Below are 27,791 nucleotides of genomic sequence, written 5' to 3'. Positions count from 1 at the left end.
AATACAATTCTTGATTTCATCTCTAATGAAAATGTTTGATTTTGCTCTGCATAAATAAATTTAAATTATATATTACAATTTTATAGTGAGTACCTATCCGTGTATTTAATGTAAATGGAAATTTATTTTGATTGTGAAAGTCTTGTACATCATTTTCTTGTTGGGAGTGTCACAGATGCGCTGACCTTCGTTTGGATGCACAACGCACAACAAAGCATCAAATTGACGGCTGCCCTATTTTCACAACAATCTTGAGATTTGTTGTTAGAATTTTAATTATCCATTCCGTATAATATGCTAAATCGTCGAGATTTTTATGTTCGTAGTTGCTGTATTATGTGTTATATATGTCGAAAGTAAAATGAAAATGGAATCCACGACTACGCAAACAACTATATACGACTTGGATAACAGTTCAACACCAAAGACTTCTTCTTTTATGAAAGTGATAGTGGGCTTAGAGAAATAGAATTTTACTATTTATAACAGATTTACACGCAATATGAATGAAAGAGATATTCCTAGTGTCCCTGTAACAACATTGGCAGGTGTCGCCAGCTTGACAGATCGTAAGTACACTATTTATTTATTGTTATTATTGTTAATTGCTTATTTTACTGTTAATATAAATGCGTTGTAATTTCGGAAACGATATTTCATCGTGTAAAGCAGTCATAGTATTTTAATGTATAAAAATCTAATAACATTTGCTTAATTATAATTTTAAAGTAACTTTGACACTTTCCTATAGACCTACAGTCATATTTATCTTGGTAATAAAGTAAATAGGTAAAAAGTATAAAAGTTTAATTCATTTCAGTTACATTTTACTAATATTGTTTCATATTAATGTTATCTTTTGCAACTGACTCTGTACATAGAGCTGGATCAGTGAAATATTTTGCTATCTAAAAGGTTTGGCTGACTCAAATGTAGTCTTCATCTGCCCATCTTTGTTTTGGTGGTTAATGGGTATTATATTTACAACTGTGGCACATATGTTAGTTGATGGTTATTTATAAAAAAAATATCCTTTTTATATCTTCTTTTATAACTTTGTTGATTTTAATTGCTAAACTCTTTGTACTCTTAATATTTATTTCCATCTAACCATGAAATATGTTACCCATATTTTTCTCCTTAAAATTTTATTATGCAAATTCATGATAGCATAATAATAAAATTTTGTTTATTTAACTTTGTAAACACCTTATCCCCAATTGTATACTTGCCTATTAGTTCTCACAATCTGTTCTACAGTGTCATCTGTATCAAAAATGAAGGCAATAAAGTAACTCCTGATAATATTCTAATAATAGTTTAAATCTACAAAAAATTGTATACATCTGTACAAATTATCTGATTTAAATCTATATCTTAAAATAGGGGGTCCATAATTAAGTTTGTTTAGAATGCATTAACACAAAAATAATAAAGTATAGGTATTATTAAATATAGGGTTGTTATGTCAATAAAGATTTATTATTTTTCTGGTAGGGTAGTACTGTAATTTGACATCTACACCAATTCCGCCAATTCAATTTAGTCTCCAGATTATACTTATAGTTTAAAGTTATTATCACTTAACCCTTCAAATGTTTTGACACAGATCTGTGCACCTCTCTTAAACCATATTACTGTCTTGTCACAGATCTGTTCCTGCAAAGCCGTGACTTCTTTTTAAAAAATTTAGTCCTTATTATAATATATAATGATTTTATCATTCATTGATCAAGATGTAACCAAAGCATACCATATTAGTTATTTATTTATTAATAATTAATTTAAAAATAAAAATATTTAAATCTATTAGCTGATGCTAAAGCCCCATTTGGATCATCTAACCTGCACAGATCTGAGTTGTAAATGCAGTTATTATAAATGTAATATAGTAGGATTTTTTTGATGCTCACTCCAGAATTAGAAATAAAAATTATCTTTATTCCATTTAGTGTAATATAAGCATTATTAAATAGTTGTTTAATTAATTTGAGTTCTCCATATACATAGCGGAACTTAAGTCTAGTCACCAATTTAGAAATATGGATACCACATTACAGCTTGAAGTCTAATTGTGATAACTAGATACACCTCATCATTAACAAAATCATTATGTTTACTGTCTGATACATATTTTTAGTCTACCTGTCTCATATTGTAGAGTGTAAATTTAATACACAGCATTATTTGTATTCTTTCTTTCTAAAAATAAAAAAAGGGCTGAAAATAAAAAAAGATTGACCCTCCAGGAATACCCAATACCACTGATGCTGGCTCAAGATTTTATCATATTCTGATCTTCATTTCCAATACTATAATGTTCTAATTTGTGTAAAAGTATTTTATGATCAATGCAATCAGATGCTTTTGAAAGGTCACAAAGTACAGTGATAGCAACCTGAAACGTCTCCCAAAATACAAATATATTTGTTAGATACAATTGTAGATTAACACCAGCATCAGCTGAAGATTTACTGCCCATGAAACCAAATTGTCGAATGTGAAGCAGTTAATTTATTTAAAGTGTAGCCACATTTGATTGAGCATAATTTTTTCAAACACTACAGTACTAGTAAGATAGATAGGATATATGGGTCTATAAATACCTAGTTCAGTTTTTTCTCCTGACTTAAAAAGCAAAGTTATTTAACCTACTTTCATTAAATTAGAAATAACAACACATTATATGTTTTTCCTAATATATAATATATCATAAATGTATTACTGATGACATTTATTAAAAGTAGTTACTATACAGAGCAATCAATTAAAAATTACCTCTATAAATGTCTATAGAGGTAATTTATGAATAGATTACAATGGAATAATGCACCCACTTGCAGTAATGATTTATGCTTAGGGGCACACGCTAAGGAAGAAGTAATGTCAATAGAGTTGTTGGACAATATCTTAAGAGATTGTTAGTTATTATTATAATTAATATTTAAAAACATAGAATATACTTTTATCCTTCAATTTCTCTATTTATAATATTTCACAGGGTCTTAATATTATCTTTAAATTCCTTATTTTTTTGAAATTATATATTGTTATATTTTACTACATTACAAACCTTTTTAAAAGTTTTATAGTATTTTTTACATGACTTAAAAATTGAATATACTTTTATCCTTCAATTTCTCTATTTATAATATTTCACACTGTCTTAATATTATCTTTAAATTCCTTATTTTTTTGAAATTATAAATTATTATATTTTACTACATTACAAACCTTTTTAAAAATTTTATAGTATTTTTTACATGACTTAAAAATTTTACAACCAATTTTCTATTTAATAATATAATGTATGTTTTTCTATTGTAACAAAGACCTATTTCTTACACTTATTTTATGGTTTTATTTTTAAAATTTGTGTCTTATATTTTATATTGTTCAAAATTATCCATCTATATTTTAAATGGAGTACTAAAAGACTGTTATTGGGCTATTGTATAGATTATTGACAACACAAATTATTCTAATCTGTTTAGAAAATAATCTCTCACCCTACAATTTTTTAAAGAAATTATTATCTATTTATATATATATATATTTCCTTTTTTATCATATTTTCTGAACTATTACACTGTTTACATGTTAACAGTTTAAGAGCTGTTTGTTATATGTGGTTATTTTAATATGCATTCTTTGAATTTTTATGTTATTTATGTTTATGAAATTCATTCATGATTTTTCTGCATTGATAATAACAGTGAAATTAGTTCATTCTAATAAAAATGCTAAAATATATATTGTTTTGCAGTTTTGCCAGTGTTACCACTTCCTACTCCTTTACCATCGACATTAAATAACAAATCTCAGTTATTTCATCCACGTGTTGCTGAAGAAGCAGCAATATTGTTGGCTACTCAAGATGAAAATTTGGTGACTTTGTTGCTGCAATCACTAATGCAAACTTCAGTTCAACATATGTAAGAATGTCTTTCTTCATTCAATAAAATAATATATTATTATATACAGTTAATCTATGAACCAATTCTATAAAGATATTGTTAATCATTGGGGATTAATGAACACTACAAAAATATACACTTTAAACTGTGTAGAGATATTTGTATATAGATATTTTAAAAATCTGAGTTTGAGATATTTGAGATTTTTTAGCTCTACACAGTTTAACAGATCTTCATGTCTTATCAATGTAAAAATTTCTCTCTGACTTCTAAATGATAACAAAATTCTGTCATATATCATCAGTTTCACTTACACTTAAATGCAAATTATTATTTGTGGTATCTAAAATTCTAATTATGTTTGTTTTTAGAGATCTTAAGGATGAAATGATATCTAATGCAGTTAGCCCTGCACCCCAACAGGCTACTCCTGAATTGCTGAAAGCTATCTTACATGTCAAACCTGATGTATTTGATCAGCAACAAAGAAATCATTGGGGCAATCATCTCCATACATCAAAGTTCAATGGGATGTCTCCTTCTGCTTCATATAATTCTTATACTGCACACAATACTGTTCATTCAAGTCCATCATCACATGGAACAGCTATACAATCGGCAACAATTCCAAATCAACAGTTATTAGCAACACCATGTCAATCCTCTCCTCATGTTAATATGGGCTCACCACCCTCCCAGTCGAGGCCAGGTACCCAAGTCAATATAACAGCTCAAAACAATGTATCTCCATTATGGAATAGTGCTAATTCTTCCAATGTTTATACAAGTCCCTTATCAAATACATCTGGCACTAATTCACAAAATGGTGGATTCTATAACAGTCTAGGCCAAGATAACAGAAATTTTGGCACTAGCTTATGTGAGGAGAAAGATCCTCTTTCTATGTCACCAACAAATCAGTCTGACCCTCAAAGAGTCCATATGCAGTCTCAAGATAAAGCATTTGAACAAGGTAAGTAGTACAATATATTTTTAATATATTACTACTGTCTTCTATATTAAAAATACATTTTTTGAGTTCATATTTTTTTGTAGGTCAATCCCCAGCGCAAGCGAGTGTTGCACCATCACCACTGCGGCTGGAGCCCCATGTACCGCAACCATCGATGGGTGCTCCGTATGCCCCACCTTCAGCCCAATTGGACAAACTGGAATCTACCAAAAGTATGAACATAACAAACAACAGATATCCAGTTGTAAAAATTGGACGATTATCGGTAAGTGATCATTAATATTATAAAGAGGAATATATTATGCTATCAATATCTATAAAATACTTTTACATTCCTTAGGAGGGTGTGTTGAAAAAACATGAAACACCCAATGAAGATAGGTCAAGAAAAAATAGTACACTTGAATCTGACTCTGATGATAATATTCCACTAAAAACAAAGTGTAGTAACTCAGCACCTCCTGTAGATAAAGAAAGAGAAGCGATAGATATAGCTAGAGAAAAAAACTGGGAAGCAGTGAAAAGGAAACATGAGGAAGCTAGTAAAAAGGAAGAAGCAGAGGCTGCCATTGGTATTTATTTAATAATCCTTTATTGCACATAACTTATAAGTGTAAATCTCTTTGTAGAAGTAAAATAAATTGTATTATATATGAAATTTAATAATAATATAGTGTACTCAAGTATATACCTGAGTAACATTTTTTAAATTAATTCCTCATAAATCAAATTCCATAGAAGAGTGCTTACCTTTGTAAATTTGTTAAAGTTGGTTACACAACTAAATGTTACAGTACATGTGTAGATAGATCACAACCATTTTTTCTCTCTTGGTTCATAATTTATTTATCTGTCAGACGGGATACGACCTTCAGCCGCTCCATGAGCCCTTCCGTGGGTTTGGAGTGCCATCTGCACTCGTTCCTTATCGTCCAGAAGAGAGCTGTAAAGACCAATTGCGGCCAACAGCATTAGAGTAGTCAGAAATAAAATATTTAAAACATCCTATATAAAGTGCTAATATTAAATACATTCAATTTTTTTATTTATTACATAATTGTGCATACATAGTAAAACTTGTCTATTCTCTAGTATAGTTTATTTTTATCCATTAAATGTATGCAAATTTCTTACAGATGTATATTTTATAGTAGACCCTATCTAATCACATGTATATAATAGCATCCAACAAGCATATTAAATTTAGTACGTGTGTTTTACAGTTAGACCCAAATTACGGAAAGTGGAAAGAAGGTTGGTTCCTGTGATAGAGATGTTGTCAGTAGATGAACTTATGGAGTCTAATACGTATCAACGATTTAACAAGTTGATTGAGTCGGTATTTGAAACAATTGATGATGACATTATAATAACTGATGAGATGGGTAAGTTATAAATGCCACAACTTGTTCAACAAATTTATAATCTATATTATGTCAAAAGAGCCACTAACTTAATCATAAGTTCACTTTTGCCTAACGACTGCCTTTTGTCACTGAATTTAGTATTTTGAACTTCCTGTCTCAACTTAGATGTGGTACCTACATCTACCGATATAACGATAACCAAACTTCATTTTGAGTTGCCTTATTAATTGAGTTCCGTCTTAGAGTTCCGAACCTAAGAGGTAAAACAATACAATCTGGGCATTTGTCAGTCTATTACTGTATTATATTTCAGTATTTACCCCCCACCGCGCTCGTGTAATAACTTTGTATATATGATTTCTAGCCGACTGTACATAATTTATTTATATACAATCGAGTAAAAGGAAAATGTATTCAAAACAAATTCTATGCATTGTTTGTAGAAGGAACCGATATTCCTGAAGAACTTTTACTTCCACGATATCAACTCCAAGAGCTATGCTCTGAGGCTGCAAAGCTAAAGAATCTTAGTGCTATGGAGGCAATTCCTTCTGATAGATTAGTGCGATTATTGAATATATTGGAAAAAAATATACGAGCTGCTGAGAAAATGTCTCTTCTGGGAGATCCGGTATGTACAGATTTTATAATTATTCACTGATCTAACTAAATATTATAATGGCACCCATAATCTGAGGTAATACATTCATTTTCAGGAGGATAGTGAAGAAATGAGACAAATATGGATTGAATCTGCTTTGGAAAGAGTAATGTGTGCTTCGGATGCGTGTTTAACATCATTGTATGTAATGACCTCACCCAATATGCCGAAGCGGGTGTTTCTAGAAGATGTAATAGATAGAATCATTATGTTTATAAAATTTCAACTCAATAACACAATCTATTGTGTATATGATCCTGTATATAGTATTCAAACTACATCTAAAAAGAAAGGTAAGCTGTGATATATTTATATGTCGACTATTCTGAGATTCAATAAGATACGTCACGTGTTTGAATCTCTGATGAGTTGGGAGTAAAAATATTTTCGCGTCCGTAATTGGGAGGAGCGGAGTGTACATGAGTAGCGTTACGTGACAGTGGACGGGCGCAAGCGGCGTGGCGGCGGCGCGGGCGGCGGCGGGGGCGCGCGGCGCGGCGCGGGCGGGGGTGGCGGGGGTGGCGGCGGCAGCTCGGGCCGCGCGGCGCGCGACCTCTACACGCAGGTGCACGAGTGCGTGGCGCTGCTGGCCGAGCTGCTCGCCGCGCACCACCTCACCGACACCACCGTGCTGCACGCCTCCACGGTCGGCGTCTCGCCCTTCTTCGTCGAGAACGTCAGCGAGCTCCAACTCGCCGCTCTGAAGCTCGTCACCACGGTTAGTCGATTATACGTCTCTATCGAACTTTATTATGTTCTGCAGATCAGCTAAATATATGAAGACCTTTTCTATTTCCGTCGTATAATTACACATTATTTTAACAGTTTTCAATGTAACAATATTTTCACAGATCTTTACGAAATATGATCAACATCGACGGCTATTGCTCGAAGACATATTGGCATCTATAGCACGCATTCCCAGCTCGAAACACAATTTGCGATCCTTCCAGCTGAGCTCGAATCAACATATACAGATGTTGACGGCACTCGTGCTTCAGCTAGTCCAATGTGTGGTCACTCTGCCCGAAACTCTCTGCAAATCTTTTGAAAAGGACAAAGACAAAGATAAAGAGCCTAATACTGAGGTTGACACAAAAAAAGTATGTTTTATCATCATGTATAATTCATTAACTATTTTTTTTAATTAATTATTTTAAGTCAGTACTATATATACTTTAAAAATTTAATGTATAATGAGATATTTTTAATGAAAATATTGTTATTAATATTGTTTTATTTGTTTGGAAAATATCTGAATAATTCTTTATACCATTTTTATAGCATGTGGACAAAGATCTATTGATTATATCCAAGTACGAAGCAGCAATTAGTGTCGGCGGTACATTTTTAACCTCATTCTTGAACAAGTGCCGAAGCCGCTCGGAAGAAGTGGACTTCAGGCCTTTGTTTGAGAACTTTGTACACGATCTCCTTACCACCGTTAATAAACCAGAGTGGCCTGCCACTGAGCTGCTGTTGAGTCTTCTCGGGACAATGCTGGTTAGTGCCTCAATTACGTATTGTTGTTTTAGTTTTCTTGTCAGTATAATAACCTGCTCAACATTTGGTATAGGTGCTTACAAAGTGTGTCGTTTGTATTAGGTGAAATACATGTCAGATAAATCAATGGAGATGTCAGTGAGGGTGGCGTCGTTAGAGTACTTGGGTTTGGTGGCGGCGCGTTTGAGGCGGGACAGTGTTCATTCCCGTACTAAACTTGCTACGATGGATGCTGTTGTGAGAGATATACGTGCAGAAGAAGAAAAAGATGGAAACCAAACACAGGTATGATTGTTCTTGTATCAATAATAAGATGACTAAATGAAGTTTTAGACTCACGATTCATGTTAATTTACAGAGTGTTACATCAGGATTAGATGAAGATGAAGAAAGAACAGAGTTTCTTCAACGAGTATTGCTTGATTATTTGGCTATCAATGGACAAAAAGATCAGGCCTGGAACTGTGCTCGACATTTCTACATAACACAGTGGTATAGAGATATGGTAGTGCAACCTAAGAGCTCCTCGCCTACTAAAAGACCAAAACACAAAACAAAGAAACGCTATAAAGATGAAACTAGTGACGAAGAATCTGATGCCGACGATGACAGTGATAGTGGTACAAAAGACTCAAAGTCAGACAAGAAACACTGTGCCACCGCTTTGATGTCCGCAGAGAAATTCAAAACTATCGAAAGGCGGAAACATTTCTTTATAGAAAAAATAAGACCATTCCGCTATCAGGGAGGAGCACAGGTGCAAGTGATGCAGTCTTATATTGACTATAGTGGAGCAGAACTGATATCACAATACTTGGCTTCAAAGAGGTCGTTCTCGCAGAGCTTTGATCGGTACCTACGAAAGATACTGGTGATATTGTGCGAGAACACGATAGCGATACGTACAAAGGCGATGAAGTGTCTTGCGATGATCGTAGAAGCAGACCCTGCGGTGTTGGCGCGACCGGACATGCAAATAGGCGTCAACCGGTCCTTCCTCGACCAGTCGACGGCTGTGCGGGAGGCCGCAGTCGATCTTGTCGGCAAGTTCGTACTCAGCCGGCCCGATCTCATCGACAAATATTATGGGATGCTTTCAAATAGAATATTAGTAAGTGATGCGACATATCTCTACTTATAATAACAATGTATGTATTTGTGATTATTAACCCGTAAGGATCTCATACAAATTTATATAATTATATCTGTTGCCAATGCCAAATTATTCTATAAAATTATTTTATTTCATAAAATAATATACCTACTCATGGAATAATTTGTCATTGATGATGATATGAGAAGTTGGCGAACAGAACACTTCACTGACTGAATGTTTTTTTATAAGTAAGATGCATTTACAATATAAATTATTTAAACTTTAAATGTTTCATAATTTCAGGATACTGGAGTATCAGTGCGAAAGAGGGTAATAAAAATCCTTAAAGACATTTGTATAGAGTGCCCTGAGTTTCCCAAAATTCCTGAGATCTGCGTAAAAATGATTAGGCGTGTAAATGATGAGGAAGGCATCAGAAAGTTAGTTATGGAGGTGTTCCAAAACATGTGGTTCAGTCCATGCCCGAACTCGATGCGGCCCGGCTCGCTAGATATGACTGCAGCCGCTGCCGATCCCCTTACTAGGAAAGTCCTTAATATTACAGATGTTGTAATATCCTCTAGAGACATGGGTCTTGAATGGTTCCAACAACTTTTGATGAGTGTAAGTTTTTATCTACATTTTACATTTTATGATATCGTAACTTAGAAACTACTGTTCTTACTTAAACCTATATTTACAGTTATTTAAACCTAAGGAGGACAAAGATGACTCTACTAAAATTATTCATCAACCATCTAAATCGCTTTTAGTAGCATGTCAACAAATAGTTGACTGCCTTATCGAAAGTCTACTTCAGCTAGAGGAGTCCAGCGCAGAAGGTGAGTTACGCTAAATAAAATGTATTTATAATAATTCTTAAATATTCTATAATTAATTTTACTTTTTAATAATTTACAGGTTCTGGTTCTTCTCAGCGTATTTTAGCGTGCCTTTCCACATTACATTTATTTGCGAAAATTAGACCACAATTACTAGTAAATCATGCTTTAACACTGCAGCCGTATCTAAGTTTAAAATGCCAGGTAATTTTTAATAATATAGGTAGTGTAATACTTAAAAATAAAATGATCACTGTACCAATATCATATATCATTTGTATATAAATTACAGAATCAATATGAGCAACAAATTATGTCGACTGTGGCGTCGACATTAGAACTAGTGGTACCGTTAATGGAACATCCGAGCGAAGTATTTCTCGCTCAGCTAGAAGAAGACGCTGTAAAACTGATCTTACAACGAGGACAACTTGTCATAGCCTCCTGCATTGCCTGCCTTGCGGCCATTGTCAATACTCTTACACACAACTATAAACTTATTAGAGATGTCTTCAATAAATATCATGGTAAGTTTGAAATCAATTTTATGATGAAGTATAATATAAATGACATTATTCGTGAATCGGTTGATATTTTTCACTTTTGTTTTTCAGGAATACTTCTTCAATGGAAAAGCAGTTGGCAACGTAACCCAGAAATGACAAGAACATTAAATACCCGACCGCACTTTCGCCGCGCACTTTTTATCGTAGGATTGCTATTGCGGTATTTCGATTTCACAGAAACAAAAGTTATCGAAGGATTACCGGTTAGTATTGATTATAGTAGAATGCAGTATTAATATATTTTAATTTAATTCAAGATTTTATTACAATTCTATAACATGCTGTTTTACAAGTCCTCTGCAGTATTTTGTTTATATTAATTATTATTTATTAATGTTTTGATACTATTTAGCATTATTTTTTTTCCCATTTTCACAGGTTAATTTATTTGTATTTATTTAGAGTTTATGTGTATATTTTTAAGATGGCATGAATAAATATGTGTTTATTGTTTTGTGCAGAATGATATTAAAGAACAAGTATACACAACATTAATGTTCTTCGTAAATCTTGAAGATGAAGATTTTGTGTCACATACGTTAAAGGCGCTGGGTTCAGTTGGCGTGCGACATTACGAATTTATGTTAAGGCCAGAATTAAAGGAATTTTATCACCAATTACTAACATCTGATCTAGCCCCTATAGAAATGAAAGCTGATGTCCTTAGAAATATAGAGATGTACTTACAGGAGGAAGAACAAAGAATGATTAGACAAGATAAAGAATGTAAGCTTATTATAGTTTCATATGTATATACTCATAATACTGTCGCTAACATTTTGCATCGCAAACTGTTTGGTTAGATAAGTAGTTTACTGGGTGAGGGAGGCAGGACATGTAAGTCTTCAAAGTAGATTTTACATATGGATTTAATGTCTACTACTATCTATTTATTTAAATCTTATTGATAAAATTTTTGTGTCACACTATTAGTTACCGTACTCCACTGAAATGCCTTGATCGATTTTTATGAAATTTTGTATGGATATTCAGTAGGTCTGAGGACCAGCTACTATCTAGTTTTCATACCCCTATGTGATAAGGGTTGTCCACACCTAACATTAAGTTTTTTATTGTTTGGACAATTTTTTTTTTTATATTTTTGTAATATGGCATTAAAAAATAATTCTCTCACCAATCCACCACCTATTTTTTAATTGCAATTTTAATTTATGTTGTAAAACAACGTTTTAAACAACGAAAAGTAACTTAAAATCGTTTTATTATTCCTATAACATTGAATTACTTATTGTTAAAATCTTAAATGTGTAATCTCCTTTATATTTTAAAATGTGTCTATCAACTTAAACTCCCTAAAAGTCAGTTTTACAAAAAGGCGCGTATTTATTCAAATCAATCTGAATATTACAGGGTCAAAGCGTTCAAAACATGAAAATCTGAAGGAGATGGGTGACGTATCGTCTGGCATGGCCTCCACGGTGATCCAATTGTACCTGAAGCAAATCCTAGAATCGTTCCTGCATGGCAGCACCGTAGTGCGCTCCAGCGCCATGAAGGTCGTACACTTGGTCTTAGCACAAGGTCTCGTACATCCAGTACAGGTATGTGTTACATATTTATTATTTCAGATATTTCTTAAATTAATGATATAAGAAATTTTACCACCTTACATGCTAGAACTTTGCCAATGCAATGCTTATACTTTGAATTTTTATTTGGAGCAGCGAAATTATTTATACGGTGCTATTCGCCGTTATGTAAAATTTTGTTATCAGAAAAATAAACTGAAATAATAAAATTCTTTCACTGTTTCAGTGGTATGTTATTCCAAAGGATATATAATATGTCAATAAATATAAAATTTACAAAGAAGGACTGGAAGTCTATTTGTTTTATTTACAAGATACTATCTCAATATAGTACATTCAATTTATTTGCTCGCTAGTTACATTGGGCAGCCAATCTCAAATGAATTTTACATTACACTTTTCAGATCGTTCCCTATTTAATATGTATGAGTACAGACACTGAAGTGACAGTGTCACACACAGCAGATAAACATCTGCAAGACATAGACAAAAAATACCCAGGTTTTATTCATATGAAGGCTCAACTTGGTATCAGACTGTCATATCAATTGCAGAAAATTTTACAAAGTAGCGGAAATAATGATGTCATACGAGGGTTCAGGTGAGTGCTATAACTCTGTGCAAAATGATATAATATGAACAATAACTAAATCCATCTATATCTGTGCGATGTAAATAATAACAGATTTATAAAAATATAACATTTTTCTTTTTAGGAAAAAGGAACAAGATGATCTACCTACTGCACACAATGGATTTCTATATTCCTTACTGCGTAATACGAGGCCGCAACGGCGAGCATTGGTTTTGTCGCTACTGAAACAGTTTGATGATGTTTCTGTTAGTATAAACATTTCCAAATGTAAAAGAAATTTATTAAGTTTTACTATGCGACAAATAATCACAATTACTTTTTTCTGCAGACCGCGCCCTTGGATCAAATGTTGTACCTGGCAGATAATTTAAGTTACTTTCCCTATCAAGTTCAAGACGAACCACTATTTATTATACATCACATTGATATTATAATTTCAACCTCGGGGTCGAATTTACTACAGCTTTTTCGCGAGGTATGTAAATTGTATATAAATGTTTCTAAAATATTTTATTTTTTCATAACACCTTATCATACAAACTAAATTAATCAATTGGACGTAATAATGCTACTATTTTTTTTTTAATATGTATCGATTACAGTTTTAGTAATTATTATAAGCAATAAGATAATAAAACCTATATACTAAACATAATATGTGTAGACACAAAAATAAAATTATGTTTATATGCATAAACGTAAATATTAAATAATAACTAATACAGGGATTAATAAAAACGAACACGGAAGAGAAAGAGCAGTTGGACGAGGAAGAGGATGATGAGGAAGCGGAGGCCCTGGTGGCGAGACTGCCAGTGAGCACGCGGCCCTTGCGAGACGCCATGCGGCAAGCACGCGGCTGTCTTTTGCTGCTTGTCCTCAAGCAGCACCTTAAGCAACTTTATGGCTTCACTGACGCGTTAGTATCTTTATGATTTTAGAATAGACATAACAGTTGGTGTTGTTGTTGTTGTAATTAGAGAATTCTTTAAATGGAGCTTACTTAAAAAATAATTTTATCTAAAGTTACTAATTTGTAACTTTAGATAATGTTAATAGGTCTTTTACAGGAATGGGTATTATATTATACTATATAATATATTATTAAATACTTATTGAATAAAGACTATTTATTACTCTCTGTTTGGCGACGACCTTTTATAGCGTTGTTCAGACAACAGATTCTGTATTTTTAATATGCTAGACATACACACTACTTCAATGTTATGCAATATTTAAAGATTGAAACTAAGTAAAAAAAAGTACTAGTTGGGTTTCGTACCAGCCCTTCTCAACAGAAGTAGCTAAGTGAGCTGGACCGTAGGAATAGTAATAAAAAAATATGACACACAAGAGGCCGAGATATCAATATGAATAAATATAATTTTTAATTTTATTTTAACTAATTTGGAAAATTATGAAAGTAGTACAAAAATATGATTATATTAAGTAATCATAAGCAGAATTGGTAATTCATTATTAAAAGCAATCAATTATTTATCGTTTTATACTGTAAACATGGAATGCAATAAATATTGAGTGTTTCCATTAACCAATTCACCTATTAATAACCTTTTTGTCAGAGAGTTATAACTCCCTTCCAATCTTTATTCTTACTTAGTATATATGTATTTGTTTTTTTTTTATGCAGAAAAATTAATCAGTACTCGCCTTCGGAGAGTGTAAAAGTATACGAGAAAGCAATTTCGCGGCGACACGCTCCAATATTCGAGCCTAAAGCCACTATCGCGCAGCTTAATGATGTTGACGATGATGATGAGCTCGATGAGCATGGTTGTCGACGGCTCGTCGATGACTATTTAGAGGTGAGTCAGCCCGTACATATATAGAAATTTTATTATAATAAAAATGTGGATAAGAAAAAGTGTTCATTTTGCATTCAATAGCTCTATGCTAATACTAAATAGATAGAGACACAATTTAACATTTAATGTTACGCAAGAAGAATGCGCTTATAGTGATTTACCATTAATATTATCTCAAATTTATTAACAAACTACTCACCAATATGAGTATTTTGTTAATAAATAGAGGAAGCAGCGGTTGTTTGCGCGAGTATTACGACAGGTGAAGTATACAGATGATTTACGTTTTTTTTTATTAATTATATTATATTCTACATTTGTTGTTAAAGAAAATAATAGTGTGTTGATTCTGTATTTATTAAAAAGTTTCATTGATTCTTAAGAGTCGACTGTATTATCTCCATTGTGAAGTAAAAAAAAATTTACTGTATTTCACGACAGCTAATTTATTTATATAGGAAACAAATATACAATGTTAATGATTAGATGTACAATCCATAGTAATGTATGTTTTTTCTACAGTCTCAAATATATTGTCGTGTAATTATGAGCTAAGGCGATGTAGGCTACAGATTTCGGACTACGATAGACCTATATACATAGTAATGGTCGATTTTTGTCCTGTTACATTAACTCAGAATATTTCATATAGTTCAAACCTAACCCCAACTTACCAGTGTGTAGTAGACGACTATACATTAGAAGTAGATAAATATATTTAAATTAGCTGACCAACTTCGTCTGCATTGCACTTGCCATTATGTTTCGCCCAATTTACATAATATATTTTTGAATTATAATCTTGTGTTATTCTGATGTATAAGTTATATATATTAATGTAAAGTTGCATCAAAATCCGTTCAGTAGTTCTTCTGTGAAAGAGTAACAAACATCCTTCCATACTTACAAACTTTCTTTTCGTTCTTTTTTGGTCAGATTTGAGAAAGTAATATTTTTTCACAGTTCAAGCAATTAATGCTGAAATTTGATCCGGAAGAAGAAGATGACGACGATGGTGCGGCAACGAACGCGGCGGGTGCGGCGGCGGGGGCGGCGGCGGGGGCGGGGGCGGGGGCGGGGGCGGGCGGCGCGGCCGCCGCAGCCGCGCCCGTCACGACGCCCGCGCCCGCGCCGCCCGCCGGCACGTAGCGCGCGCACTAGGACCACAGGGGATTGCATATCGTCCGGCGTGCGTGCTAAACTAACTGACTCCTATTATGTGGTTTGAAGTGGTCGACGTTTATTGTTACTTTTCTCCGTTTATTTGGTTATGGGAAGATAGTTTTTCTATCGACTTATTAACTTATCTGCAGTAAAATTATTTTCCGGTAATTAATTGCGACACAAGAAAAAGAAACATTAAATTGCGATCGTCTTCAGACTATAGTTTTGAGTTATTTAGTTCTTCACTTACGGCATGTACAGAGTGAAGGCTTTTTGACCAGTGCTAATTCTGGGAAGATGTACCCTTCCATACGGAACGCGATAACTATGAACAATACTGTCGATATTTAAGAGAATATGTGATTGGTTCGTGAGTGGTTCATGTTTTGTTCGATTAATGCCACATTCCAGAGCCAGTGGTGTTGGCTTACACTCTGTATATTGGGTCCTCTGTGGCGGGGCGCCGCCGCCGCCGGCGAGGCCTCTGCTGTACATTACCGCCGCCCGCCGGTCAGAGCCGCGCCGCCGTCCGCGCACTTTCTCTAAGTGAAATTATATTTGAGAAGCTCGATTTTGTTTTTATATTAAAGTCTTGTGTGTAGATAATTTTTATGAGGAATATAAAGTATATGTACCTACTATGGCTTGAATTTTTCGAGAGGCGCTCTCATTATCGGCCCATTAAATCTGTGAAGGTACAGTCTGACGCACTTCGTTCCGAATGACCGTATATTTGAGACTTTAAAAGCAGTAGCTTTTGTCGCGCGGAATAGAGCACTATCATGTTGAAGTTACTCGTGACTTTTGTACATTCGAAGTTAATAAATCATGTAATATTATAATTAGTTAAAAGATTATGTTAATATTTGAGGGTACTGCAATAAACTGCATTTCTTATGATAAGAAAACATTAAAGTTAAAAGGCTAGATTTTTACAAAATTATTTTTTGTATTTACAACCCTGTTCATATCACTTCATTTTGCGAGAATTTTACCGGACCAAACAAACAAAACATTCTATTAATTCCAAACATTTTAACATAATAAATCAAACAGATACTTTATTCTGCCGTTCTTCTGAAACAGCAAACTTATTGCACAGGAAAAATATCAGCGTCTCTGAAGTAGGGTTCACTTTGCCCTCAGCTATGAGCCTGCGAAGGTTGCGGATGCGCTGCTTGTGTGGATATTCATGCGATACGATTTGTTGCTGAAACAAGTCACATATGTCATACAATGTCAAATCAACTATATCCCTCCGGTGGTTTCAATTCTTACTGTAGTTTGATTTTATAATAGAAAGATAATAAATGCAAGAAGTCTGTGGAAACTAGATACAGGCCGCCCCATGAGAAGTAGTTATACTTTTTCACAAGTCGCTGTTTTTTTTTTTTTAATATTTAAGAAAGACTCATAATTTCACTTTGTCATTTTATTTTTTTCCTTTCACGTAATGAGCAATATTTGCTGTACTTTTCCTCAAGAATTCATTCATTTATGCCGGTTTTTTAGTTTTCACTCCATTTTATCCTCATCACACTCCTCACTCTATTTTAGGTACAAAAATAGTATATATGATAAATAATAATGTATATTTCTTAATTTCCATAGAGCTATAAATATTCTTTTATTTGTGAGAGTATGGTTAAAATAAAGTTTTTCTATTTTTAAATTATAATAAAAATATAAAAATCTAAGATTAGAGTGAACTAATTTGACATTACATACTGTTTTGTCATACCTAAGCAGGTACTACATTTTAAAAGAAACTTGCCTTCGCACTACTGTTATGCACGAATGCAGTGGGCCAGCTCCGTATATTCAACAGGTTCATGTGCATAAAATTTACATATTAACGCATTGATCAAAATAATGACAAGTAATGGTGTGACAGAAGCCACCTACTTCCGACTAGAATCTTTTGATAGTAACAGTGACGTTACTACTATTATAAAGATGAAAATGAATCAAACATTTTCTCGGTTACTACTAACTCTGTATGACGTCAATGCATTAAAATGCTGAAGTAGCTGTCTTCCTTCATTATTGACTATTTGTTTAGTTATATATTCGGTGACATAAAAAATATATATGGGGAGGATAAGTTAAAATAAATCTGTACTGATGACGTTCTTGTATTTAGATAAAAAGTCAAGGCAAGACCGGCTACTGGAAATAGTTATTGTTTATGTATTATTGGAACTAGTCCAAAATAAATGACTACGCACTATGAGTATAATGGCTACAAAAACAGCATATCATGATTAAATAATATTATCCTTATTCATATGACATTAATAACGTAACTCTAGAATCTAATCAAGTCTGTCATTGCTCTAATTGTATGTGAATTGTAAAACTCCGAACCGCTTTGTTGCATTTGAATTTTTTTACCGTAAAATTATCTGTTTTATGAAATCTTATTTGAAAGATATACGGACTTTACAGTAGCGGATACAAATGAAATTTGAGGTGACAAACAAGTAGGAGATATCGTGGAACCAATTTAGACTAATAAGCAATTATTTTGTATATACTTATTGTAGCGACCTAAGTTTTAAGTAGTACCCTTTAAAACTTACACTATACGTACTTGCGGGTCGAGTCCTATCTCAAATATGTTTGTCTGACTGAGTCAAACATTTTCGACATTATTTGATGTCATATTACGTTAAAACAGAGGTTGAGAATTCATTGTAAAATCGATGTGGTGAGTAAAATACTTGTTACCAACCTGCTCTGTTTGCAACTGGTCCGTTGTAGCAGGTTTCCCAGCTATTGAATCGTCCCACATAACTGGATGCCAGGGACGGCGCAACGGCCGTTCAGGTAGGAGTGCAGGCTGCGGCGGTTTTAGTGGGAGACTTCGCACATCTACATACTCTTCATCTTCAAATTCGATAGCCTGCTTACTCATCGTTGTCTACATGTATTAAATATTAATTTTATTATAACACTTGAGCATATCGGTATACTAGTGTGGTAGGTATAGGAATTTAAGAACATAATTTTTGTTCATAAATTCCTATACATTAAATTGTGTATAATATACATAATTATGATTTTCATAATAATCCATCATTGTTTCTCTGCTGGGCCTTATATCCTGTAATATAAGAGGATCTGCTCATAAGAGATATTAGCCTATTTTTACGATACTGACCAAACGATTCTATATAGGATTACATTTCGAGAATTCTTTCTTTTGCGATCTTTCTACTTTACCGTACTTAGTCGTAAATTTGTCATTACGTATTTTGTTATATACAGGCTGTCCCAAGTCGACGATAAACCGAATGCAGCAAAATAGAGCAAGTAATTACAGCTATTAGAATAACAAAATAATATGGTTACGTTAGGCCTATAAGAAAAGATAAAAATCAACAGCCTGTGATTATTTCAACCTTTTTGCTACAAATTATATCTTTTACTTGATGTTATTTTTTTTATTAATGTTTCTATGAATTGTAGTTGTAAATCTAAGGTCATCTATCTTATGTAATTCAGAATAAAAATTCTTGATATTTTTCCAAAACAAAAATTTAAATAAAATATTTAACCCAACTAACCGCTGTACTAAAAATGAACTAAGTTTGTTTCAAAAGCTTGCTTATTTAATAAAGATTTCATAATGGTGTAATACTTAATAATAACAATAATAATCTCAAAACAATTCATACAGCGCTATCTAGTCCCAATTTAAACTGGCTTGGCTGGCTGGCTAAAGCTTATGTTATAGGTACTAGATAACTGATACAAATACATAGATTTTTTTTTCGTAAATAAATACGTATTATACATAGAATACACCCAGACCGATACAAACAAAGGTTGTCAACCAACTTGCTAGATTACTTCTAAAATAAAGCAGTTTTGTCTTGCTTTCGGTGTATTGTCCACTTTTGGGACAATCTTATACCCATTGTCATGTGCAACTTTGCTCCTGAATATTTGTACATCCTCTTTCTGGCTCCAAGGCCTGTAGCCCAATACATTATCTTTGCTTAAACTATTCTCTAATGAAAATCTCCTTCCTCCCAGTTCACCTTTCTCAATCTTTAAATGTTAAAAACAATAATTGTTTTTGCTATATTTCTATTATTCAATGTTTTTTAATTTTGTATCCCCTAGCAAAGTTAACCAAGTAGGAGCATAGAACCATTAAACGGTACTCTTTTTCATTATACTTCAAACAAATCAACTTAAACAATACAAAAAAATAATCAAATAACTATGCGTACCTATATAAGAACACGCATTAATTTATTGTAATTATACGTAATTGTGACGGAAAGCGTGCAAGCACCATGTAAATCATGTATCACCTATTAACCATGGTAATACTTATACATGGATTGCGTTGACATTACTGAGAACTAAGGTTTCAGCTTTTTTAAGAAAATCTCATTCCTTCATAATTTAAGAACAGTGCTCTTGTCGATGGAGATCTTGCTCATACATATACTATCTCAGTAAAATTCATAACATCCTCTACAATTGTTACATGTCACTAAGCTACTTTCCTGTCACAATAATATCCTAGAGGATATCAGTACGAGTATGTGGGTTCGGCGGAATAAATATTTAAAGCTTTTCACCACTGGTGGGTGAATAGTAGAAGATATTAACAGAATAATGCCGGGAAGAATCAGCCCTTCGTAACTAATTCACCAGGAATTTGTTACCATGGAGACAAGACAAGACATTGCAAGTCTGGTCGGTCTACCTCTACCGGGTGGGTCCCATTAGAAAACACAACTAATGAATGAGGCTAGTAATCCTTATTACTTAAAATCTCAAACTTTATTATAGGTCCATTACTATTTTACATTATACGTAGATACATGTATTGTTTTTTTTATTTGCCTAGGTAGTTTCATATGAATGGCGATTAGCAACTTGGCAAAGAAACAAGAAATTATTTTTCGAAGACGTGTGATCAGTTGAAAGTACAAATATATACCTACCTCAGTTCTTGTTATCGTAAATTATTTTTATCATTTTCTTTTTAGAATAATAATATTAAAGTTGTATTCGAAAGCACAAAATCACTGAAACAGTAATCAACGGAAATCTTTGTAGGTATCTATTTTAGATAACAATATACTTAGTAAATAATAAACGCTCAAGCTTAAGAAGTCTTCGCAAAAAAGGACACTTTACATACCTTTAATAGACAAATAAAGAGACTAAAGAAGTCCCTAGAACCTTCAAACACGATCGCGAACTAAACAGATAACCGTTTAATATCACTACCTATTTGTTACTGGCCACCAATTTCATACAGATTTATTTATAATCACAGCACAGCGTACCATTGTATGTGCTGAATACGACTGAAATTAATTACTTTCTCAGTCTACGATACGCAATACGCTCCTTCCTGACATGCCAGTATCTTGGACAAATCCCAGTAAAAATAGGTACATTAGAAACAGTATCGACATGTAGGACACTGACCGTATGCTATGCCAACTATTGTGATTTGATGATGTTGAGCAGCGTCACAGGCACTTATTTATTTATATGATACAATGTATTTATCTTACATGACCTATTCATATCAGTTCAGTACTTAGGGATTAACAGAAATAAATTAGACGCAGTTGTATACTAATAATATAAACTTCAAAGTTTTATGACCATATATAGATGATCGTTAATTTTTTAGGAAACAACTTCTGGAAATATGGAAATAAATAGAGCACGCAAGTAGATCATATCCTATATTAACACATTGGATTTACTTTTACTTATAGGGGTTCAGTCAATCAGTGATAGATATACATATAAATTCACAAATACAATTCTATCACACTTAAATTTATTAATAATAATAATTCTTTATTTAATTAATTAATACTTTATTATTTAGGGAAATAAGTAAAATTATTGTATGCTGTCTAAAGGGCACCGTAGTGTGATCTGTTATATATTAGCACTGTTCGGGTTTATAGGCAACAGTTATTATTATCTGCCGGCTTACTTTTCATTCCAATAATATTTATAGGACACAACATTACTTGTACAAAACCACTACATTACAGTTCACTGTGAAGTGAATTCATCACTATGGGCTAAGTTGTGGTGGTGGTGTAGTAACAGTGTATAGCCGTAGCGGAATCGGACCAACTTTCCGACAGATATCTAAAAAACGTCATAATTATTCAACTCCTTAAATTTATTTTTTTTATTTATTTTTATTTATAACTCTTTATTGCACCTTAAAAACAATACAAAAAAAAACAATATTCATAATATACAGAAAGGTAGGCAGGTACAAAAGGCGGTCTTATCGCTAAAGCAATTTCTTCCAGACAACCTTTGGGTAGAGGAGAAAAGAAAGAATTTATTAAAAACTGTGTTAAATAAAAACTATGGCTCATAAAATATCCAATTTAATATTGAATCTAAAACTAGTTAACAAATATCAAATAATAATTCACAGTCAAATATTCAACAACATAATTAAGTATTTATATTGCATCAATATCACATAATGTCGCCTGTTGTATTACAGTCAACAACCATAACATAATGTAAATAACTTTCTACTTATTTTTTTCGTTCCAGTTCTTTCAGATTTGTTTTGTAACTTCATGCTGATTAGCAGCACGTCTGTCTGTGAAATCTTAGTTAATTACGTAACAAATATCTGTTACCCGTACCTTCTGTTTCGATTTTATTTAAGTGGTTTTTACAATCGATACGCTCTATTAATATTGTACTGAAAGCAAGATAAGTAGTCTTAATCACTACACACCAGCGATTAGTTCGTCAAATGAAGCTTCGTGTTCTGACCTTGACAACATGTACTCAGGTAAAGTCACACCTAAAGCTGCACTATATCTAGGCATAGTTTCGGCCCAGAAAGCACCCTTAGAGCTAGCTCCTGCGAACTCTTCAGGTGCCGCTATGTTAGTTTCGTCAACAATTTGAGCTCTAGCCTCTCCTTCTGATACCACGCTTCTCTTTTGTCGTTGCGTTGCCGTTATCGGTTGTTTGGATGGTAAAGTATGAGTAGCTGAACTTGCCACAGGGTTTGTTGCTGCAGCAGTTATGATGGCCTGAGGAGTTTTCTTTCGTTTTAACTTCTTACCGTAACCAGTATTTGCTACAACGTAGGCAGCCGATTTCGGTTGTGCTGGCGGTGCACTTGTAGTAACTGTTTGGCTCTCAGCACCTTCGTTACCTCCGTCAATAGTGGCAGGTTTTGATGTAAATTCTTTAAGTTCCTGATAAGCAAGGTGGCTCCGCTTTGGAGCAGATTCAGACACAAACATACATTCCTCGTGTTTTAAACCAGTTTTGTCCAGACACTGAAAGCATGTCATTCCATTCTTTTGTACTTTTTTGCAAGCTGACCTATCTTTTTTTTTAAATTCAGCTAATACATGTTCTACGTCTTTCTTAGGTTCGTTGTCAGAGTAGAATCCAGGTAAGGCCTTCTTATAATTATAAGGTTTAGCTAATGAATCAGTACTTTCCTCAGAACTTTCCTTTTCGCTTGCCGCTCGCAATGCTTCACTTGGCTTTGGTTTAGACGTATGTACATAATAAGCTTTATAGTTGTCATTAGAATTATCGTCATCTTTGTTTCCACTTTTATAATGACTATAAGGTTTTCCAGATTCCGCGCCAGAATCCTCTTGACTGTCTTTAGCTACTTCATATTTTGCAGATTTTGATGGCTGCTCCTGTTTTTGATCACTCTCTGGTTCATCAGGTTCATCATTGCTGTCAAACTTTTTTTCTTTTGAATATGCATATTTATTATTTTTAGGTTCCGCCACATAAGAACAAGATTCATAATTTCCTCCTGTTTTGGGATCTTTACAAATCATACAAGTCATGTCATCTTTCTTAACTTCCTTACAGTTACCAGGATTTCTTTTTATTTCTGCAGCTTGTTGTTCAGATAATTCCTTTATTCTCTCGTATTCTTTATGGTCATATCCAGAGTCGTAATCGTATGGGTATTCATAATCTTTTTTAGGGTTTTTTTCTTCTTTATAAGCGCTGCTATAAAGTTCACTATCAAAAGCTTTGGGTTTTGAAATATATTCCGCTTTATAATCGTATGGATCATCATCCTCCTCACTGCTCTTTCTTAAATTTTCTCTCTGCCTTCCACCTGTGTACCGTCGTATACGTGCGGGTCCTGCAATATAAGCATTTAGCTTGTAGTTTTTATCATTTTCAGAATTATCTACCAATTCTTCCTTACGATAATTTAAAGGATGAGAGACTTCAACGTTCGTAACCGAGGGTTGAAAATATGCTGCAACAGAAGGGTTGTTCTTCAATGCTGCTAAAATGTCTTCACCCTGTTCTTTTTCTTCAGGTTTGTATACCTTATAATCTGCATCATGCACAGTTCTAATGTCATATCGTAAGGGACCGAGCTGTTGCCCAATAGGCACTAAATGTTGTGGTTGTTGGATTTGTTTAGAATTTTCAACTAATTTAGCTGACTTCACTTGTGGATGAAAACTTTTACTAGCAATAGGATCGAAACCGAAATGTTCAGCTGAAAAAGCGCTTTCTGCTGGAGAGAGGCGAGTTTGTAATGAATCAATAGAACTACTGACTACAGTATCGAATAATTGTGGATATTTGCTCTTATCTACATTAAGTATCGCCGCTGCAATAGGTTGCGATGCCAGCGATGCGATGCCTGAAAATGATAAATTATATGACGATTTCATGTGTGACAATTGGCTGTACAAATATAGCAATAGATTCCGCAAGAATTATATAAATTACAATAAATCTAAACATTAACATAAGTACGCACCGGAATCGCTGGATTCAAATAATGAACCAAAATCCAAAGGCTGAACGAATCCCTTTTCTTCTTGATCGCTTGAAAGTACACCTTCACATATCGCCCACAATAATAACTGGAACAGGAATGAAATTACATCTGAATCTTATTGCTATGTTAATTCCGTTTAATTAATAACACTATGTCACTAAATCGTACCAGACATCTGAATCTAAACATTTTTCAGTATGGGTATAAACCCAAATATAATCTCTAAGAGCCCGCAACTCCGCACAGTGTTGAGTTGTATTTCACGTTTGAGGTGGGATGAAAGTAACGTCACAAAATTGCAATGACAAGGTTTTATAGGCGTCAATATTGCGCAGGTGAAAGATCGGTGCAACAGACCGCGCACACCACTCAAGCGTATCTTGCTGGACAATGTCCGCTTACTCCATCCGGCGGTCGACTGTGGGGTCACCACTTAGACCAATTGGCCCATTGGTAGCTACTTCGACATAGCTGGTGACAGTCACTTTTTATAAAGGTTTCCATCATAGAAATTCTAGAAGAGACAAATGCTAGAGTCGTTTTGTCTGTTAACAGCTAAACTAGGCCACGCGTGTAAATATATTAGGTAAATGATATTTTGCTTTGGTAACTATAATAAACTTTGTATACTATAATATAGTAACGTGGGTATGTTTTAATAAACAATTTAAACATATAATAATTCAAATCAACACAATAGCTCAATAAGACCGTTACGAATACTTATATTAAAAATTATTTTATAAATTGGTACCTAATAACATCTACGGCAGCAAACACAATCGTTCCCAAACATAAATGTAAATCCGGACATCATAGAACTAGGTATAGGTATATGTAGAATTGTAGACTATACACAAGTAGTTTGTACATTTAATCTATTTTACATTAGCGTTCCCTATATGACTAACAAATTTAATTTAGACTATTTGTATAAAACAGACATAGACAATTAATTCATCATAAACTATCCAATCCAGTTTCCAAGGTGTACCGCGTAGAGGTCGACCTAACAACTACTTTACTGACAAAGCTGTGATTAATCCACATGACTTATATACCCTCCAATCAGGTGATATATGGAAAAACTGTTCCAACGGGGTAGGTGTGAATTTTTAATAATAGGGAGAAGTGGCCCCATTCTAGCAAATAGCTATGTCAGGTCTTCAGTTCAATGCCTCCCGTCCGAATTCACCAGAAAATCATCGTGGATAATTCCCAGTGAATTCGCCATAACGAGCTAACTACTCTGACTTCATGAATATTATTCCAGGCTCTACTGTTACCCCGCGTTAGTGCATGCAAGTGCATCATTCCATTATCTACCATTAAAAATACTCCACAAATAACAGCCCAAACTTGTGTTTGGTGTATTTATAGCTCTTTTGTTGTTACAATTCGAATATCGCCCATTACATTGCCTAGAAGAGATATATATATTAGCAACCCTAGATCGTCACTTTATTCGAGATGGGGCAAAAACTAAATAATCGCCGGCCTACTCCCGCTCCCGTTTCCGCCGCCCATGTAGGTCATATATATATATTTACATTGCAACATGCTATATATTATTATATACAATTTAATTAATATACCTGACATATACCTCTTTGTCTTACCCATTATATTTGGTAGATTTGTAGGTAGAATTTTTTACCGGTATACTAGTGAGTATACCGGTAAAATATTCTACCTCATCACAACATATATAACGCTACAGTGATGAGAATAACCACCGCTCTACAATTGGTGACCCCGACGTGATGAATACACCGACGAGATGAAGACATCGGCGAGATCAAGATACCGACGTGATCAAGATTCAGCTTCCGCCGCCGACGACAATCATGAGATCAATTGCATCAAGAGAGTGTCAGCTCCCGTCTCCAAAATGACGAATCAAACTCCACGTATCCAGCGGCATCGCATCTAATGAAATCTCTATGAATCAAGAGGAATATTCAAAATTATATATGAAAATTATGTAGTTGCAACGGTCCACACGTTATACACAATGTTTCTCAAGAGGGCGAAATCCGGCGACAACAAAAAAGGTGCATCCTTTCCACCGCATGTGCCTGACCGACTTACACAGTGGTGTACGTTATTGGTGGACACAAGGACCAGCATCTATTTTACCTGCGATTAAAAAACCTACAAATGCGAAATCTACAAATTTTATGCTGCTAACGGTAGTGAGATACGAAGGCACGAATCTAAATATTATTGCTTAATCGACGTCAAGCATAAGGTCTACATAAAAATTATGTAGACCTTATGCTTAACGCCGACTTTTTAAGCCATCACAAGCTATCAGTCAACGTCAGCGGTCGAAAACTTATTGTTAAAGTGACCAATCAAAATGCTCATGGATCTATGGTCACTTGTATAGAAGCTTCGATTCAAACAATCGGACATTACAAATACATACTGCAATTCAGTATCTACGTGTCCTCATATCATAAAAATAGTGCGTTACAAGAATGCGCCTTAACATATTTTATGCATATTTAAAAAAAACGAGATCACAAGCCACTCGTGTACTCCATACATAAAAAAGCTGCGCGTGACAGTGATACACCTCGACAATTGCGACTCCTTGATTTTATTAGTCAGGTCTGCACACAAATTAAGCATACGCAAGGATTGCAGAACATATATGGTTGTATACGTACATATATATTTAGCAGGTAGATTGTTACCGCTATTACTTATATATCCAGTGTTCATCTATTATAGGCAGCAGCAGGAAAAGCGATGATAGAATGAGACCAGTCGTGGCTTTGTATATATATGTGTATTCTTATATTATTTACAGTAGTGAATGATAATAATAATATAAATGGAAATTATATAAGAAAAGAAGTGATTCGGTCCGCTATGACAGGATTGTTATTTTTCTCCCTCTTGTGT

The 27,791-nt window shown here is 33.8% G+C and overlaps 3 protein-coding genes across 3 annotated transcripts; 1 reads left to right on the top strand and 2 right to left on the bottom strand.

Moving 5' to 3' along the window:
• The first annotated feature begins 25 nt into the window (after positions 1–25).
• On the top strand, positions 26–16,698 carry LOC131848454 (nipped-B-like protein B). The gene is made up of 26 exons (XM_059198326.1): positions 26–569; positions 3,767–3,935; positions 4,289–4,890; positions 4,974–5,155; positions 5,231–5,462; positions 6,114–6,275; positions 6,701–6,888; positions 6,974–7,211; positions 7,359–7,636; positions 7,770–8,021; positions 8,203–8,421; positions 8,524–8,706; positions 8,780–9,532; positions 9,821–10,141; positions 10,221–10,359; positions 10,439–10,563; positions 10,652–10,886; positions 10,974–11,128; positions 11,387–11,651; positions 12,297–12,487; positions 12,880–13,076; positions 13,192–13,315; positions 13,399–13,545; positions 13,796–13,989; positions 14,722–14,896; positions 15,860–16,698. Exons 1-26 carry the CDS (start codon positions 503–505, stop codon positions 16,043–16,045), a joined length of 5,979 nt encoding a protein of 1,992 aa, XP_059054309.1. The 5' UTR covers positions 26–502; the 3' UTR covers positions 16,046–16,698.
• Positions 16,699–17,108: 410 nt separating this feature from the next.
• On the bottom strand, positions 17,109–21,418 carry LOC131848468 (uncharacterized). Its single transcript, XM_059198344.1, has 3 exons — positions 21,228–21,418; positions 18,795–18,983; positions 17,109–17,270 (listed from the first exon to the last, which is right to left on the bottom strand). The coding sequence occupies exons 2-3, from the start codon at positions 18,975–18,977 to the stop codon at positions 17,109–17,111; spliced, it is 345 nt and encodes a 114-aa protein (XP_059054327.1). The 5' UTR covers positions 18,978–18,983; positions 21,228–21,418.
• Positions 21,419–22,485: 1,067 nt separating this feature from the next.
• Positions 22,486–26,713, bottom strand: LOC131848458 (uncharacterized). The gene is made up of 3 exons (XM_059198331.1): positions 26,615–26,713; positions 24,858–24,963; positions 22,486–24,737 (listed from the first exon to the last, which is right to left on the bottom strand). Exons 1-3 carry the CDS (start codon positions 26,666–26,668, stop codon positions 22,816–22,818), a joined length of 2,082 nt encoding a protein of 693 aa, XP_059054314.1. The 5' UTR covers positions 26,669–26,713; the 3' UTR covers positions 22,486–22,815.
• Positions 26,714–27,791: the final 1,078 nt, after the last annotated feature.

Source organism: Achroia grisella, unplaced genomic scaffold (assembly GCF_030625045.1).
Source record: "Achroia grisella isolate CSIRO2021 unplaced genomic scaffold, CSIRO_AGI_Agris_v1 utg558, whole genome shotgun sequence".
NCBI classification, from domain to species: Eukaryota; Metazoa; Arthropoda; class Insecta; order Lepidoptera; family Pyralidae; genus Achroia; species Achroia grisella.
Note: the sequence above shows the minus strand (reverse complement) of the source record. Positions and strands in the feature narration are given on the sequence as shown.

Coding starts and splice junctions, on each gene's coding strand:
- LOC131848454 (XM_059198326.1), top strand. CDS start 503: ATGAATGAAAGAGATATTCCTAGTGTCCCTGTAACAACATTGGCAGGT. Junction 570..3,766: donor TGTCGCCAGCTTGACAGATC/GTAAGTACACTA, acceptor ATTGTTTTGCAG/TTTTGCCAGTGTTACCACTT. Junction 3,936..4,288: donor CAAACTTCAGTTCAACATAT/GTAAGAATGTCT, acceptor GTTTGTTTTTAG/AGATCTTAAGGATGAAATGA.
- LOC131848468 (XM_059198344.1), bottom strand. CDS start 18,977: ATGAGTAAGCAGGCTATCGAATTTGAAGATGAAGAGTATGTAGATGTG. Junction 17,271..18,794: donor ACCAGTTGCAAACAGAGCAG/GTTGGTAACAAG, acceptor GACTTGTTTCAG/CAACAAATCGTATCGCATGA.
- LOC131848458 (XM_059198331.1), bottom strand. CDS start 26,668: ATGTCTTCATCTCGTCGGTGTATTCATCACGTCGGGGTCACCAATTGT. Junction 24,964..26,614: donor GGGTCACCAATTGTAGAGCG/GTGGTTATTCTC, acceptor TTCCTGTTCCAG/TTATTATTGTGGGCGATATG. Junction 24,738..24,857: donor ATTTGAATCCAGCGATTCCG/GTGCGTACTTAT, acceptor TATCATTTTCAG/GCATCGCATCGCTGGCATCG.